The following is an 18,708-nucleotide window of genomic DNA, read 5'->3' as shown; positions in this document are numbered from 1 at the left end:
GGCTGGAAGGCCACCCGAGGCCGGGAAGAAGCTATGACGGGGGTGGCGAGGATCCTGGCGAGACGAGGGGGGAAAAAAGAAAACTAGGCAAGAAGAGCTTGGTTCAAAGTCCGAGCTGGGGTTTCAGTGTTGTGGTTTACTGGTGTGGGAGCATCCCCTCCCAGAAACGTCCACAGACGCAGTGGTGCCGCGGAGACCCATCGTGTCCGGGTCTCCTGTCCGCCCAGCAAGCCCCCGCGACCCGCGGCCGGCGGGGTGGGGCGGGCCGGGCGCTCGGGGAGGTGGGGACGGTAAGGGCGGTGAGGACACGCGCTCCTGTCTTTTCCCAGCGGCTCTGGAGGTGCGGAAAGGTGATTCTTTGCGGGGTAAGTAAGAGGTTTTCTTTTTCGGTAGACGCTGAAAATTAGAAACCCCGGTGAGAGCACAGCCGATATTTTATTTTTCTAGCAAAACTAATTGTATCAGAAAAAATAAATACCAAGCGAAATTAGAATCCTACTATCAGCATCGGGAATCAGGACCCCGGCCGCCCCACCCCCTCCCCTACACAATGGCTTCGCCTCTGTGCACCTAATATTTACAGTTGAGCCAAATCGGTGCCTTTTTCAGACCTGCTGCACATTCCAGCGCAGTCTCCCAGGAGGATGCTGTTAAAATAAAAAGCTTTTATTTAGTTGCCAAGAGTTTAGGAATAGTTCTTCAGCAAGTGTTTTCTGTTTCACGAAAGCGCAAGCCTCTCGCAGCTCCGTGAAAATGAACCCGTTTTCCCTGCAGTACTGTATTTACTTTCTTCCTTTCAGCAGGGGAGTTCTGGCAGAGTTCTGGGAACAATGTTAATTAATAGTTCTAGAAACAGAAATTAGATGATGAGGTCTCCGGCTCTTTGGTAAAATTCTTGCACAAACACTAATCGTTTCGGAGCATTTGTTTTTTCGAGCGATTTTGAATATTTCAAGTGTATAACCGTCCCTATTTATCAGAAGTCATGTCTGTAGTATTCCATTTTTTATTTAGTACAGTGACAGAAGATACAATGCTAATGGGACTTTATTTCTTCTTAGTATTCAACAGTTTTAACTATAAATTTTGCTGGCTGTAGATAATCTCTCTCTGCAGATTTACTTTAATTTGGCCACCTAAACGCGGAAATGAATGTTTATTACTTTTACAATAATTTTCTTAAAGGTAGATACCGTATTTCCTGTATAAATGCAACTTTATAAAAGTCTCAATTTCTTCGGTTTGGAATTATTCAGCTTTGAGGATATGGTTAAACTCAACAAATGGGAACTCAGAGCCTGTGCTCTAACAGGTACCAGAGTGCGTGAAAAGCTGAATAAGTCATTTCCTCAGCCAGCAGAGCACCTATTGTCTGCAAAACAAAAAGTCAGGTACAGAAATAACGACAGAACGAGATACACTGTACCAGTAGAGTGTTGCATGGATATAAAGGAAAGCGAGGGAAAGGGTGGCCTTGTAGAAGAGACTTTAAAGGTGAGTAGAATTTCTGCTGGCAGATAGAAGGGATGCAGGATGGAATGTGCAGGGTCTATAGGAACAGCAAGGGGTCCGTTTTGCTTCAGGAAGGAAAATCAGGCTCCTAACAGCGGACAATGCTGAAAATACACCTTTGGTCGAATGCAGCAAGAGGCTCTCACTGGGTTGTCCGCCTGACTCCCTGCCTTTTTCTGGAATCTCTTCCTCGGCTTTGATCCAAGAGCTTGTAAGGGTGGTTTCCTAACACGCCCCTGGTTCATAGAGCAAGACCCAGAGCCCTGGCCACAGCTGATGGGTTGAGGGGTGAGCGTCTGAGCCAAGCAAGGCCAGGCAACATCTCTTCCCTAAGGATTTAAAATTAGGACTAAGAGAGAGAACGCTTGAACTTCATCTTGTGACGTGGAAGCTCAGTGCTTTCAGAAGCCCTGTTCCAACGTGAGAACCAGAGAAGCTGAGGAAGGTAGTCAACAGGAAGAGAACAACAAAGCAGGCGCGTGGAGGGCGATGGAGATGTTTCAGAGAGTCCTGATAATGCTTTAGCCCAGGGGCCCTAAAACTCTGGCCTGTTTGTCAAATCCAGTTGGTTGTCTGTTTTGTAAATAAAGTTTTATTAGAACACAATAGTTTTCCTATTGTCTCTGGCAGAATGCCAGAAACCATATGGCCTGCAAAGCCTAGTACATTTACTCTGTAGCCCTTTACAGAAGAAGTTTGCCAGTCCCTGTTTATGGCTCAGCCTGTTCCTGTATCCCTGCTATGGAGGCCTGTGTCATAGTCCTGTATTCATATCATAAATTCCTCATATTAACCTAAGTCACCCCAAATAGGTTTCTGTTTTGTGCAACCCGAAGTGCCTTAAAAAGGTTGTACTTAATTTGTAAGCATTCTGAGGAAGAAAAGAATGTGATCAGAACTATACTTTGAGGACGTCCCTGGTGCTGCAGTGGTTAAGAATCCACCTGCCAATGCAGGGGACACGGGTTCGAGCCCTGGTCCGGGAAGATCCCACATGCCGCGGAGCAAGTAAGCCCGTGCGCCACAACTACTGAGCCTGAGCTCTAGAGCCTGTGAGCCACAACTACTGAGCTCTCATGCCACAACTACTGAAGCCCATGTGCCTAGAGCCTGTGCTTGGCAACAAGAGAAGCCACCGCAATGAGAGGCCCGTGCACCACCAGGAAGACCCAACACAGCCAAAAAAAAATTTTTTTTAAACAAATTTGTTAAAACCAAGTCTTTAAAAAGAAAAAAGAACTGTACTTTGAGAAGATTACGCTGGTCATAGTTAGCTCTGTTTTTTGGACTCTCGGTGAAGAGGTTTATCCTTAAAGCTTGTATCCAGGACAAAGTGTTAGCAGTGCAGGAACCCACAATAGCCAGTACAGAGTTGGGACCCAGAGAGTGACAGAGAGTAGAAAGCAATCTGGAACATAAGCTAAGAGTCCAAGATCACCACCAGAGTATCATAGCACAGAGAGGATTCCGTGCTGATCTGACAAGTCAAGTCTGCAGATAGAGCAGGTGGCTGAAACTTAAGACAGAACTCAGAAAATGGAGTAGGTCATTAGGCATCACGGAAGCTCCTCCTTCATTGCCTAGAAATCGATCCCTTTTACAGGTCGTGATAGAACATCTGGCGAGAGTGAGTTTTTTCCTTAGTTTTATTGACATATAATTGATACATAACATTGTGTAAATTTAAGGTGTATAACGTCTCTTTTCCTGGCAGCTACACAATCCCGGCCAGAATATCTATGTAAAGCGCAGATAGTAAATCCTGTTCCTATAGGGGTCAGGCAGGTGACATAAGTGAGAGAGGTGGGGTAGGTCCAAGTGCACGTGTATTCGCCGAGAGGACTGTAGCAAACTGGAGAACACTGCTCAAAAATACAGATTTTTGTCTAAAATATTCTCATCTTTCAATATTGACTCGCTTTTTAAAAACTGAGCCAGCCCAGCCAAAACCATCTGCAAGTCCCATACGGCCCTAGGGTTCTCCAGGTTTCTCCCTGCAACGTAAATAAAGCTCTGAGCCTGGTGTTTGGCTCCCAGTAAAGCCACAAGAAGCACCAGGTGTTATTATAATAATGGTGTGTTATCATTGCTGACCTTTATGAGAGCACTTCCAGCAGGAGGGCAGAGGCAGAAGCCACATCGCAGCGGCCCAAGGGGACGATAGCTAATGAGGCAGTAGAGGGACCGATCCAGTCTTTTCTAATTGGAAGTTGAGGAGTAACAAGAGAATGAACAAGGGCAGAAGCTTGCAGGGGAGTCAGGGAACAGAAAGAAACATTCTTCTTTCAGGTTTATCTACAGATTAAATGAAGAGCTCTCTGAAACAGTCTGGAGTCCCCCAAGTGTCCAGATTTTATTTTTAGAGTGGCATTGAATCTGATTGATAATTCTGTTTTGTCAGGGCTGCCTGTTCTTAACAGCACTTAATCCAAGACTGTGTAGCTCCCCAAGGATTTCACTTAAAAAACAACCCACACTTTATTTATGTATTTTGGCTGCACCGGATCTTTAGTTGCGGCATGCATGCGGGATCTAATTCCCTGACCAGGGGTTGAACCTGCGTCCCCTGCATTGGGAGTGCGGAGTCTTACCCACTGCACCACCAGGGAAGTCCCAGGAATTTTACTTTTTAAAGAATGTCGGTCACCACACCACGCGTGTGACGATCCCTGCCCTACTCCAGGCAGTAGCTCCCCTGAAAGCTGAGTGAGCGCATTTGGCTGTTAGTAGACGACAGATTTGTGGGAGTGGAGGTTATAAGCCAAAGGGCAGGAGTAGGGCAGGGATAGGTCAGAGTGGTTAAGGAACGGGCCTCTGTGTCAGACCTGGATTGATGTCCCAGCTGTATGAGTTTCCTTAGGCAGTTTAGGTAACTTTCCAATACCTCCCCTTCCGAGTTGTTGTTGGGGGCTTAGTGGAGAAGATGTAAGTAAAGTGCTTTTCACACAGTGCCTGGGACACAGGACTCACAAAGTATTAGCTGTTACGAGTCACGCAAAGTAAATCAAGGAATGGCCTTCATTTGCATAAAGCATATAAATCCTGTAAATATTTCTGTCTCATGTCTGTGATTTGAACTTGCTAAAAATAACAAGGATCTGGTTCATATGAGCCTCTTTGTACAGTGCCCTGTCCTGTTAAAGTACTTAACAAAATCTTTTTGATGTTAATGAAGTTTAGAGACCATACTTAAGAGAAAAGGAGTATTAGTGAAATGAAGCAGCAATAAAGTCAAGTAAGGCAGCTTGAATTCTGTAAGAGAATTCGTTCGCTGCTTTTATGTGGCTTCATTGGGCCCATTCTGTCTATTCTTAATAAAATAAAATCTTAATTGAGAGAACCATACTAAGCAATCCCTGAATTGGATGGAACTTTTCAGCCCTCACGTTTAAGAACTGGAGGCAAATCGTAAAGCAAGGAATTAGGCTTGAAACCAACATTCAGGACATATTCTTTTTTTTTTTTTTTAAATTGAAGTATCGTTGATTTACAATGTTGTGTTAGTTTCAGGTGTACAGCACAGTGATTCAGATATATATATATATGTGTGTATGTGTGTGTATATATATATATATGTATGTATATTCTTTTTCAGATTTTCTTCCCTTATAGGTTACTACAAAATGTTGAGTAGATTTCCCTGTGCTATACAGTAGCTTATCTATTTTACATACAGTAGTGTGTATATGTTAATCCCAAACTCCTAATTTGTCCGTCCCCCACCCCCTTTCCCCTTCGGTAACCATAAGTTTGTTTTCTATGTCTGTGAGTCTCTTTCTGTTTTGTAAATAAGTTCATTTGTATCTCTTGTATCTTTTTTTTTTTTTAGATTCCACATATAAGTGATACCGTATGATATTTGTCTTTCTCTCTCTGGCTTACTTCACTTAGTATGACAATCTCTGGGTCCATCCATGTTGCTGCAAATGGCATTATGTCATTCTTTTTTATGGCTGAGTAATATTCCATTGTATGTATATATACCACATCTTCTTTATCCATTCATCTGTTGATGGACATTTAGGGTGCTTCCATGTCTTGGCTATTGTAGATAGTGTTGCAGTGAATGTTGGGGTGCATATATCTTTTCGAATTATAGTTTTCTCCAGATATATGCTCAGGAGTGGGATTGCTGGGTCCTATGGTGGTTCTATTTTTAGTTTTTTAAGGAACCTCCATACTGTTCTCCATAGTGGCTGTACCAATTCACATTCCCACCAACAGTGCAGGAAGGTTCCTTTTTCTCCACACCAGGACATATTCTTGAATCAGTTCACATTCAACCCAATCAATAGGGTTCCCTATCCTCTCTGACAGGAGAAAACACTTTCATTTCCCCAATACCTTATTCCCACTAGAATCTGAAAAAAGTTAGGAGGAGAGAGGTGAATGCACAAGCCACCATCTTGGAGCGCTATTGTAACTATAACAAGGAAGCTTCGAGGTCTGCTGGTAACCACAGGAAGAGCTAAATCCCTTGCATGCAGTTAATTTCTTGCAGCTGTAGTCATTCAATGTGTGTCACGTGCTATGCTAGATGCTGAGGACTCAGCACTGAATCAAACATAGTCCCTACCGTTGATCTCGGAGATACAGCAGTGAGCGGTCCTGAAGAGAGATCTTAGTTCCCTGCCCAGGAGCTGAACCTGGGTAGCCTGGATGAAAACCAGGAATCCTAGCCACTAAACCATCAGGGGTTTAGAGGCAAGAGGCAAAGTTCCCCTGGCTCTTACCCCCATTGAAAGCAAGAATGTTTCAAGGAGGCAAAAACTGTAAAAACAGGTACAAAGTTTATTATTAGAGACACAGCACAATGTATGGGAGAGCATACAGAAAAGCAGTTTATTTATTTAGGTTTATTTAAGTCAGAAGCTAGGCATCCTCTCTAATGAGGAGCGCAGTAAAGTAGTGATTTGAATCACTTATATAGGACAGTCCTTCTGAGTCTTTGTTTGCCTTTGGCCAATTATCTTGTTTCTTTTTTCACACCTGACCAGTCCTAGGACCCTCCTTCCCTGAGATGGGTGAGCAACTTTTTGCTAAGATGGATCCCACCGCAGAGGCCTGTGGGTGCACGTCCACACTTATTATGGGGCAGTGCCCCCTCCCTTTTTAACCCCCAAGGAACCTTTCTGCGCATGTGCAGACAGGGAAGTGTTCCTTGACCTCGGGAGTGGTCATTTTATCTCTTTACTTCAGCAGAGCTCAGCTCTTGCATCCAGCTTTGTCCTTGGAGGGTCTGGGTGAGAACAAAGCTTCAATTTTACTCTGCTTGACAAACACCAGCTGTCTGGCCCAGGGGCCCATCTATCTCCTACCTCACCCTCATGGAGATTATGGCTGCTCAGGAAGATGAAAACTGAACAATAGTATGCTAGGTGCTTGAAGGAAAGGACTATTTTTATTGTTTTATTTTGTTTTTTAATCTTGTAGGACTCTCCTAATCAACTTTTTTGGAGATACATATATACACACATACACACGTGTGTGTGTGTGTGTACACATCTCCCCCTACCCCCTCCAAGATTACATTCCAGATCAAGAGATGATGTCACCATAACAAGATAAAGGTTAAAAGTTGATATTGCTTTAATAGTTCTAGGCAAATTAGAGGAACTCCCAATACTCTACAATATTTTGATTATTAGTTCATTACTTTATAAATGATTGCCATATTATAGTAAACAAAAATTTACATTTAGGTTGTTGAATTTTGAAATTATTTTGATTCCTCATGAATACATTGCTAATGAGTTTTCAGTTCATTATAATTTCTTGTTATGCTAGGCATAAAGCCATTTAGAATAATTGCAAGAGAGCAAGTATAAGAAAAAGTTTATATATAGCTTCAATTAGAGAAGATGGAAAAGCCAGGTTAAGCAAATATAAAGTGATGTTGTTGTAGCAGTTATTACTTTTTATTGTTGCTTTTCCTATGATTCTGAAGGCCTACTCAATGGAAATGATGAACATTTGCTTTTAGTACTTCTAAATACCTTGAGCTATAATGATTTCGAAAAAAACAATGAGCTCTTTACCTTTAAATTTCTCAACTCTTTCCTAAAAAGTAAAATCAAAGGGCGACAAAAAATATAGAGCACTTTATTAGGTTACCACTTCTTTTCCTCGGTTTTGCATCCATCTCTAGCCAGTTTATTCAAAGCAACTTAAATTGCAGCCATCACTCTACGTTGGTCTCCACTGCAATGAGAGCTGTTGGGTTTAAATAGCATCTTTTTAGAGGGAAGGCATTTTTGCATTAAGTGGAATCCCATTTAACACCAAGGTCAGGGAATGAGACTTCTCTGTGAATGCACTCACTGTACTGGGAAGCTGTGATCTGACCCAGGTATCACTAAGTTTATGCCAAAATGAAGCACTTAATAATGAAGCTCTAGCCCTTCTAGTGTTAATTGCTCTCTGGTTATAAACCAGACATATTTGAAAAACCCATTAAATTCTTCTTGCCCTGGGAACAATGTAGTGGGAATGCCTTATTTTACTTGAACCACAATTTACATTTCCCAGAACATGTAGCTTTTTATTTTTTTAAAGATTTTATTGGAGTATAGTTGATTTACAATGTTGTGTTAGTTTCAGATGTACAGCAGAGTGATTCAGTTATACACATATTTGTTCTTTTTCAGATTCTTTTCCATTATAGGTTATTACAAGACATTGAGTAGAGTTCCCTGTGCTATACAGTAGGCCCTGTTATCTATTTTATATACTGTAGTGTGTGTATGTTCATCCCAAGTTCCTGATTTATCCCCCTTCCACATTTCCCCTTTGGTGACCGTAAGTTTGTTCTCAGTATCTGTGAGTCTGTTTCTGTTTTGTAGATAAGTTCATTTGTATCATTTTTAAAAATTAGATTCCACATATAAGTGAATCATATGATATTTGTCTTTGTCTGACTTACTTCACATAGTATGATAATCTCTAGGTCCATCCATGTTGCTGCAAATGGCATTATTCCATTCTTTTTTATGGCTGAGTAATATTCCATTGTATATATGTACCTCATCTTCTTTATCCATTCTTCTGTCGATGGACATTTAGGTTGCTTCCATGTCTTGGCTATTGTAAATAGTGCTGCAGTGAACATTGGGGTGCCTGTATCTTTTCTAATTTTGGTTTTCTCTGGATATATGCCCAAGAGTGGGATTGCTGGATCGTATGGTGAACATGTAGCTTTTAAAATCATTTTTTTAAATTTATTTATTTTATTTATTTATTTATTTTTAATTTTTGGCTGAGTTGGGGCTTCGTTGCTGTGCGTGGTCTTTCTCTAGTTGCGGTGAGTGGGGGCTACTCTTCGTTGTGGTGCGTGGGCTTCTCATTGTCGTGGCTTCTCTTGTTAAGGAGCACAGGCTCTAGGCGTGCGAGCTTCAGTAGTTGTGGCACGTGGGCTCAGTAGTTGTGGCTTGCGGGCTCTGGAGCTCAGGCTCCCTGGTTGTGGCGCACGGGCTTAGTTGCTCCGCAGCATGTGGGATCTTCCCAGGCCAGGGCTCGAACCCGTGTCCCTTGCACTGGCAGGCAGATTCTTAACCACTGTGCCACCAGGGAAGCCCCGAACGTGTAGCTTTTTAAAAGCCAATCTGTTCAGTTCTGTTTATTTGTTGAGCACCTGCTCTCTATTAGCAACTTATCAAACTTCCTCTCTTAAGCAATGTGCGTTTCTTTAAATGTTTAATAATTACTAAGAAATCATCTCTCAGGACCATAAAAATATGAATATGTCTTTGTAGTTCCTGAGATGCATGTAAATTGGATAGCTGTTCAATAGAGGGGATATTATGCAATTTTAATTCCATACTGCTGGTATATATCAAATTCCTACTAGGTACCAGGCACTCTACTAGATGTTGGGTATATGAAGATTCATAAAACAGAGTGTGTGCATTAGAGGTGGAATAAAACAGTTTTAGCACAAACTGAAGTCCTGGATAGAAGCACAAAGGCCAATGAGTGAGTGGTTATGTGCGAACAGTGCAGAGAAGTGGAGTGTGGGTCCTTGGAAAGGAATCTCTGTAGTATAATCTAAAGTTTACTTGCAATATGTATCATGTTTGTTCTGGTTTTAGTAGAATAAGTAATTTTTTTGGTAGTTAAAAATCTCATCAGTGTCTGTTTTCCTACAGTTTGCTACATTTTGCCTTTGTTCCTCAATCAAGCGTAACAATTGTGTATGTGGAGTCAAGGTTGAGGGTGGGAGGTACTGAAGCAGACAGAATTCTGTGATACTGAACAGCAGCCTATCAGCCCAAAACAAAAACAGGCTTCCTGTGTCCAAAATCCACTTCTGTTCCCATAACAGTTGACATACATGCAGCTGTAGGTTTGGCTAAATCTAACAAACTTCCGGCAGCAATCGTGACATTTGATGTGAAATATTACATAACAAGAAGAGGATAGGGAGGTGAATCCAGGTGTATCACCGCAATTCAGCAATGTCCTCAAAGCCCAGGACACTTTCCACTTTCCAGTGTGCCATCCTCAGCATAGTGATGTTCTTCCTTGGGCTCGTTGCCTCATGGTTGCAAGGTGGCTGCCTCAGCCACAAGGATGGCATTGTCATACTATCATCCCAAGTAGGAAGAAAGAAGAGGGCAGTCAGAAAATATGCTTTCCTCTTATCACAGAGGAAAAGCTTTCCCAGAAGCCCCCCAGTGGGTTTCTCCCTAAACCTCTTTGATCAGAACTGGGTCACATGGCCAAGGGAGGCTGGGAAAGTACATATCAGGAAGGAGAGTGCCAGAGGCAAGATGGGTTTAGGTCTTTATCCCCAAGGATTGGGGTGGAGGGTGGGCGTATAGCCAACCCAAACTACTGGGGTTCTGCCAGCAAGGAAGACAGGGTGAGTGGCAAAAAACAGTAACTGTCATTTGCTCAGTGTGACCTTGGGTAAGTTAATTAGCATCCTTGCCTCAGTTTCCACAGCAGGAAAACTGAGATAATTATAAAATCCAATTCCTAGGCTTGGGGTAAGAATTAAATGGCATAACCCATGCTAAGTGCTTGAATAAGGGCCTGGTACATGGTAAGCATTTGTAAATAATAGCTACTAATAAAAAGAGCCACTGTATTTCCCAGAGTTCTTGATTTACAACCCAATTCCTCAGATTCTTTGGGTAGCACCATGTGCAGAAGATACAGAAGTGGAAAACATGGTTTCCAACCCTGAGAGGAGAGTTCTTTCCACCAGACATACGTCTGTAACATAGTTTAGACCCTTTCTGCTCGTCTCCTGCAGTATGTTCCATTCCTCTCCTTTCTTCCCGTTCTTTTCTTGCTTCTCTTCCTTACTTGCTCTCACTTCCACTCTTCTGTCTTCTTTTCCCACACATGCTCCTTTTCTCTCTCATGAGCCCCTTCCCTTCCTTTCAGGCCAGGAAATCATCATTGCTTTGCCCCTGCTCCTGACTCCAAGGCTGAAAAGGCTGCTGACCCTCACACAGGGCTCCAGATTCCTATGAGACAGTTATTCTTCAAGGACTAATAAGTGATCTATTCAGAGCTCAGTTAATTTATTCTGCGTGTGCTGAAGCTTAAGTAATTCACAAGCCAGGGGACAGTCATGCACCTAGCATGTGTGGATTAGATGATAAACACACGTCATTGCATTAGTTTCTTTTTGCCATATTACTCTCAAAGGTCAGAATAAAATTGTTGTAGGGAAAGGCAAAAAACTTTTAATTTAACCAAAATGGTTTATCCACCTTTTTTTTTTTTTAAAGAATAGGGCAGAAGTAGGACCGATAACTTAAGAAATGAACTTTGAAAGAATATATTTGCAAAAGAATTACCCAGCAAGAAAGAAAGAACATTTGTTTATCTCAAAAAAAAAAAAAAAAGGCAGAACCTGGCTCCTGTGAGACTGATGAATGGAACACAGCAGAAAAAGAAAAGGAGAGAATGTGTGTGTTAAGAGTTTTGGAGATGAGCATGGAAAATAGTCAGCCTAAAGAAAACTCACGTACTAAATATTTAAAGCTCTTCTGAGAAACCTGAAACATTAAATTTGAAAATGGAAGCTCCAGCTTCAGTGTGCAGTAAAATCTTTCTTCAACCAAATGGTATGTCTTTGGAATGTTAGTAAAATCTTGTGTTGCTTTTTCTTTCTTTTTTTAATTGCCTTTAAGTTAGCACAAGAGGGAAACGATTCCCATTTGTACCTACTAAAGAAGGGAAGGGAATAAACCAGAAGTTAAAACCAAGCTGTGTTAAAGCTGCACCCTCCCCTTGTTCATTACACGCCAGCTTTCCATTTAAACAGGAAAAAGCCCAGGGTGCCTGGGACTGGATCTGAGGGAAAACAGCTGAGTTGGGTTCCTCATTATCCTCATCTCCACCAAAGAGAAGTGGGTTGACGTAATGGCTCTTTTGGGAATCAACCGTACCTGGGTTCCTGGCCTCCGCCCCACTGGAAAACCTTAGCAGACATCAGGACCTCAAATGCCTACGAGGACCGGAAGGGCATGAACAAAGGCAAAAAGAGCCACCAGTAAGATAATACAAGCAAAACTGCTTGTTTTGCGACTAAATAGCAACAGAAGTGTAGGACTGCTGAATAAAGGATGCAGTAACAAAAAAGAATGCGTAAGGTACTTAGGAACCAAATGGATTCTCAGGATATATTGTTAATATCATTAGGGAGGAAGAAAACAAGGTACACAGCAGTAAATATAGAGTGCTTTCTTTAGTGTAAAAAGGGAGAGGAAATCACATGTACAGTTAAAAAGTATCAAACCAACAGATTGATAAAATCGTTGGTTACCCAGAGATGGAGAAGAAGAGGGGCAGCTGGGAGGGGATACGGATGAGTATAGTTGAATTCTTTCACTATATTTTTATGTAATTTTGAATTTGAGCTACATAAATGCTCAAACATGTTTTTACCTGTTCAAAACTAAAATTTACTCACAAAGAAAATAAAAGCAAACCAAATTTGAAATCAAACCAAAACAAGTTACTCTAACTATATATCATATGGATGACATAATATATACAGAAAAATAGTTCTTTGGAGTGACATTGGAACACAATATTCTTATTGCCCATCTTTAATTGAATATATTATAAAGACAAAGAGAAATACCCCTTCAAAAAAAAAATCTAAAATTCACCAAGTAATTTTCTGCTATTTCCATTTTAAATCTACTTTATGTCTATTGTAAACTATAGCAAATTAGTAAATATGTAAATGTTATTAGAAACTGATATTTTTCTATGTAAGAGAAAAGAGGTACAATGTAAAATTTTAAAAGTTAAGAAAAGCCATGTAATATTAAATTTGAATTGGCAGTATCTGTATGAACTCATGATTTAAATACATTTCTTAGCTTTAGCCACTGAAAGAGCTTACAGGCAATGATATTACAATGGCAATGAGTACAGAGATCTTGGATTTCAAATACTGTTTTTCAGTAAAAGATCCCAGCGTTCCTTGGAGAAATGGCTAATTCTGGATCTGGGGCGGGAAAGGACAAGGTGAGCCCAGGACCTTTTCTTGTGCCAAAAAGCAAGGAAGTGCTCAAAGAATGATGGGGACATCTCAAAGGACACAGGAGCCAGCCAGCTTGAAGGAGCTCCCTCTGGCCAGATTTGGGGCAATTTCAGCACCAAAATGACTTCAATTGATCATAAAAATTGAATTAATAAAAAGCCACAAGTCTGTAGCACTGTTCAAAGACAGACAGAAAAAAACCGATTTGCCACCATCAAAAGTGACTGTAGCAACTCCTTATTCTGAAAGTTAGCAGAGGAGGAGGCATTTACCCTTCCTTTTTAAAAGGAAATCTAATTCATCCCCAGTAGGTAAGGAAAAGCTCTTGTTTATAGAGAGGTATGCCTGCAAAGAAATGAAGGAGAAAAGAAAACTTAGAAAATCACCAATTTGCAACTATCAATTAAACAATATATACAATTAAATATCAATGGATGTGTATATTATCAAGTACAGAACAGATGAGCCACACCCTGCCAAACAGATTTTCAAGAGAATCCCATCCTTACGATGGGAGAACCTGTGGGCTATCGCTTTAGCCAAGAGATCATATTTAGCGTCATATTCAACCTGGCATTGAGTCTCCTGACTGAAGTGGTACGAAGTACAAATCACCTATGAAGTATCCCTGCCAAAAGTGTTTAACATAATTCCAATCCAGTCTTTAGACCCAGCTTCCAGTTTACAGGAAAAATCAGGGGGGAACGTTATGTAACACCACAAGGAAACAGAGAAATCCAGAATATGGGTTATTCTACCAGACTTTGGCCTGGACTCTTCTAAGAAAAATCAATGTCATAAAACAAAACAAACATAGCAAAGTTTGAGGGGCTGTTCTGGTCTAACTTGCTTAACCAAATACAGTGAGTGAAACCTGATTGGATCTGGGTTCAAAAACACAGGCAAGGGCTTCCCCGGTGGCACAGTGGTTGAGAATCCGCCTGCCAATGCAGGGGACACAGGTTTGAGCCCTGGTCCGGGAAGATCCCACATGCCGCGGAGCAACTAAGCTCGTGAGCCACAACTACTGAGCCCGCGTGCCGCAACTACTGAAGCCCACGCGCCTAGAGCCTGTGCTCCACAATGAGAGAAGCCACTGTAATGAGAAGCCTGCGTACCGCAACGAAGAGTAGCCCCCGCTCGCCGCAACTAGAGAAAGCCTGCGTGCAGCAACGAAGACCCAACACAGCCAAAAATAAATAAATAAATAAAATAAATTTTAAAAAAAACACAGGCAAAAGCTACAAATGCAATTGGGGACAAGGAAATTTTAATCTGGACTGGCTTTTAAACTTGGATATAAATATGGAACTATTGCTAATTTTCTGAGGTGTGATAATGGTTTATGCTTATGTAAGAAAATATTGTTATTCTTAAGGAGATGCAGGATGAAATATTTAGGGGTGAAATCTTGAGATGTCCATTACTTCATTTCAAAAATTCATATAGATGATAGATAGATAGGTAGCTTGGTAGAGAGATAGATAGGTATGGAAGAACCAAATGTGTCAAAATTTTAATAATTGTTGAATCAAGGTTTTGATATTTTTCATAATCAAAAGTTGGGTGAAAATTTATATTTGAATTGAATAGAGTAAGAGACAATATCTGGCCCTTAGTAAACAGATACTCCATGCATTTTCTTTTTGCTTCCCTGGATCACTGAACAGAGCTTCCCAAAGTGACAAAGGCAGCATGTGAGAGGTGGTCGGGACCGTGGAGATCACCTGTCCAACCCCCTAATGTGACCATCAGGAAGACGAGGTCTGGTCCTTGAGCGCAGTGGCTGGTGAAGATTTAGGACCACCTCCTTGAAGCTTTGTCGTTCTTCCCAGTAAAAGAATGAGCTCTGGAATCAGCAAGGCGTGGATGCCAAGCCCCTGTGTGATCTCAGGCAAGTCACTTGACGGTGTATCTTCCGCCCACATCCTCCTAACAGGATAATAGTCTAGTCTCACATAGTCATCAGGAGGATGAAGTGAGAAAAATGTGTACGAAGAACCTTGGGCAGAACTGCCGCAGAGCTGAGAATCCCAGGAAACGCTGGTTCTTATTATTCTTGCCTCCCACTCCTCAGCACCCTCCGTGTCCCTCCTTCCCCTGCCTTTGGCTACAGGCGCCCTTCAGCATCCGTCTCACCTGGGCTTTCAAGAGCAAGGCCGGGTGCAACATCACAGTTGCAGTGGGCTCCTGCGTCTCCCTGTGGCTGTTCGTGCCCTGCCATCTGTCCCGAGCTGCACGGTGACACTGTGCCGAGGAAACGTCCTTAACAGCTCCTTGGGCCTCCTGCTCACCAACACGGCCAAAGAAGGTGGCTTCAGCCCACATTCTTATCAAATAAAACCATGAAGAAACCAGGGGTGGCTTAAAACAGATTTTGTAAAAAGAAATATAAAACGTGAAGAAAAATATAAATCCAGAAATCCTTTGATGGGTACAGTTTGTTGTGTGCTGTAGCTCACAAACAGGGGGAAACAGTGGCTCTTTTTTTTTTTTTAATATCTTGATCTTCATTAATTTATTTTCAGATACGTTTTAACAAAGATACTATTTTTCCTATATCATTCATAATTCTCCCAAAGAGCAGAGCATAGAGCATTCAGTTCTCTATGTAAGAGAACATACATATATGTACAGTCAAAATTAAAATTGATATCTCTCTTAATAAATTTATAAATATAACGCTAGAGCTTGCCAAACTTTTTGAAATGATTATGACATTGACTTAACGATATCTTATGATATTTACATCCATATCAATCCTAAGAAATGTTTTGCATGTGCACATCCCTGTAAGTATACACTTTGAAGAAACATGAATGTAACACTCCTGTTTCTTATTTAGCAAGATAACTACCATACTTGGAAGTATCAGCAATTAAATCCACGCAAGAGGAAGGCTATTATCATTGAAGCTAAGTTGTGCTACCACCGAGGTCTTAATTCTTCCCTTCAAGACAAAAACAAAACAACAAACTTTATTTTGCAGACAAAGTAAAGTTACCTGCCACATGATACAATCACCCAACCCCTAAGTTTGTTGTTTTTTTTAAATTGAGACAATGGTTCTTGAAGTAAAAATAAATAACCACAACTTGTGGAGTGTTTAATAGGTATCAGTTACTGCACTGGGCATTTTGCGGGTGTGATCACACTTAATCCCCATAGCAACTCCTTTTTTTTTTTAATATTTTAATTAATTAATTTATTAATTTATTTATTTTTGGCCGTGTTGGGTCTTCGTTTCTGTGCGAGGGCTTTCTCTAGTTGCGGCGAGCGGGGGCCACTCTTCATCGCAGTGCGCGGGCCTCTCACTATCGCGGCCTCTCTTGTTGCGGCGCACAGGCTCCAGACGCGCAGGCTCAGTAGTTGTGGCTCACGGGCCTAGTTGCTCCGCGGCATGTGGGATCTTCCCAGACCAGGGCTCGAACCCGTGTCCCCTGCATTGGCAGGCAGACTCTCAACCACTGCACCACCAGGGAAGCCCAGCAACTCTTTTAAGAGAGATATTATTCCCCTTTTACAGATGGGGACATGGAAGCTCAGAGAGATGAAGTGATTTGTCCAGTAAGCTGCGGAGCCTCATTTGCATCTGGGCCCCATGCCAAAGCCTGCACTTTTATTAACCAATACACTCCACCAGCTACAGAGTTATCCTGCCCAGAAGGGGCCTCACGGAGGTCACCGTAGCGATAAGGTCCACTCAGCTGGATTCTAACCTTTATTTTTTCTAAGCACATCAGCCAGGGAGGATGGTCCAGGTGTAAACTCAGGACCTAGTTAGTCTAGGCCTTCTTGCTAATTGTCTGAAACCCAAGCCTCATTTGCGCCCCTTGCCTTTACCCCAGGAGGATGTGATCCCCTCTGTGGCGGTCCCGAAGTTAAAGCATCCATGGGCCTCATGGCCTCCCGAGCAGTGGGGTGGCACCCAAGCAACCCAAGAACGTCTGAGTGCTGGTGCCGAGGCCACCATCCCCTGTGGACGTTAATAACGAGTCCTCCAGGCTGCCTCTGCCAGAGCCTGAGTCAGTCCCTTGTACAAGCAATCTTTAGGCTGAGCCCTGAGAGGGGACCAGGAGTGGCTTTCTTGGACCGGAACCCCCTCCCAGGGAATAAAGTTCCAGGCCACCCTGGGTCACTTCTATGGCTCTTTCTGTTTCTGCTGCCAGAGTCCCACCAAATCAGAAAGTGGTTTTAGCCCTCCTCTGCTGCACGGACCTGCCTGCTATCTCTCCTGGGTTACAATCCCAGCCCTTCCTAAAAACTGCCCTTTCCATCTCCTGTGGCCACTGACCTCCATGACCCAGGAAACGCATACTTCATTTCCATCAACAGACCTGACTCAGGGCTTGTCTCAGTTTCAATCAGAGCCTTTTCTATACAGTGTGCCAATTAGGTACTCAGAAGCTCCCCTGAATCCTTCCTGGAACTAGTTGGGTGAGGAAGTAAGTATCTACTATGTGCAAAGCTCTGCGGTAGGTTCAGGTCAGAGGGGGGATGCTTACCGCCCAGCAGAGGGTGAGACAAGGCAGAGGCCACGACAGCGTGAGGCCCAGTGCAAATGCTGTAGGAACAAGAGTTGGAAAACAACAGAAGACGAAAAACCTCTGGCTGTCAGGGATGAAGAAAGATTTCAAGGAGGCCATAGCATTTTACAGCATTTTGGAGCCCCGAACATTGTGTGCCGGGGAACAAAAACAAATAAAATTCGTACCTCGCCCACCTTATCTCTTGCCTTACCCATGCGTGCATACTACATTCCAGCCAGGCTAAACTGTTTGCTTTACCCATAATGTTGTCTATCAGTTTTCACCTCCAACTCTTTGCTCTTTTTACCTGGATCACCTCCTTCCCATCCAGAGTCTCCAACTAGCTAAATCTAATCGCGTTTCAAGACTCATGTCAGGGGTCATCGTTTCCAGAATGTTCTCCATGAGGTCCCCCCTAAGAGACTCCCACAGCAGCATTTGTCTCTCTTTATCATTGATGGTTATTAGCATGACTTCTGGAGCCAGGATATCTGGCTGCGATTCCTGGCTCTGACACCTACTAGCTAAATTGCCTTTACCTGTTTAAGAGGACTGAGTTCGTACCCACATAGCACGTAGAATAGTGCCTGGTCATAAGAAGCACCAAACAGATGTTAACTATTATTAACTACTATGATTATGCCACCACCAGCAGCATGGCATATATCACCCTGGATTTTACTTCTTTATTTGTCGGTCTGTCCCAAGATGAGGATCTTCTTGAGCACAGGATTGTGTATTATATACCTTGGTATCTTCCACTCCTCATGAATTTCCTTGCACATTAGTAGCATTTAATTAATTCTGGCTGGAATTGGAGATGGATGAGTGGAGAAATGAGATGAATCTGGGCAATTCCATAGGATAAGACCTGGGAACAGTGTCTAGTGCTGGTATGGTCTAAGTCATGACCTTGTTTCAGGTGATGCAGTTAGAATGGGGGTCATCAGAGTCAAGGGAGCATAGAACTGTGAATCCTGATGTTAGAGGGATCATCCAAATGGGTTTTTTCATCACCAGGGCTGCTATCGGGAAGTGCAAGGATGTCCTAGGAAGACAGGAAGCCCAGGGATGAGATCCTTGCTTCAGATGGGAATGTGGCAAGGGTTGGAAAGATGCTGTTACAAGGGAGGAGAGAAGGTATGGCATTAAGAGGAG

General features: G+C 42.4%; 1 protein-coding gene across 1 annotated transcript in view; it reads right to left on the bottom strand.

Moving 5' to 3' along the window:
- SH3BGRL2 (SH3 domain binding glutamate rich protein like 2) overlaps nucleotides 1-15,349 on the bottom strand; it is a 71,040-nt gene extending 55,691 nt beyond the window's left edge. The window contains exons 1-2 of the mRNA XM_068550863.1: nucleotides 15,161-15,349; nucleotides 179-396 (exon numbers count right to left, since the gene is read on the bottom strand). Of these exons, the coding sequence (XP_068406964.1) occupies nucleotides 179-396; nucleotides 15,161-15,349 (407 nt within the window). The remainder of the gene's footprint in view (nucleotides 1-178; nucleotides 397-15,160) is intronic.
- Nucleotides 15,350-18,708: the final 3,359 nt, after the last annotated feature.

Source organism: Eschrichtius robustus, chromosome 9 (assembly GCF_028021215.1).
Source record: "Eschrichtius robustus isolate mEscRob2 chromosome 9, mEscRob2.pri, whole genome shotgun sequence".
NCBI lineage: Eukaryota > Metazoa > Chordata > Mammalia > Artiodactyla > Eschrichtiidae > Eschrichtius > Eschrichtius robustus.
The sequence above is the reverse complement of the archived record's forward strand: the minus strand, read 5'-3'. Positions and strand labels throughout refer to the sequence as shown.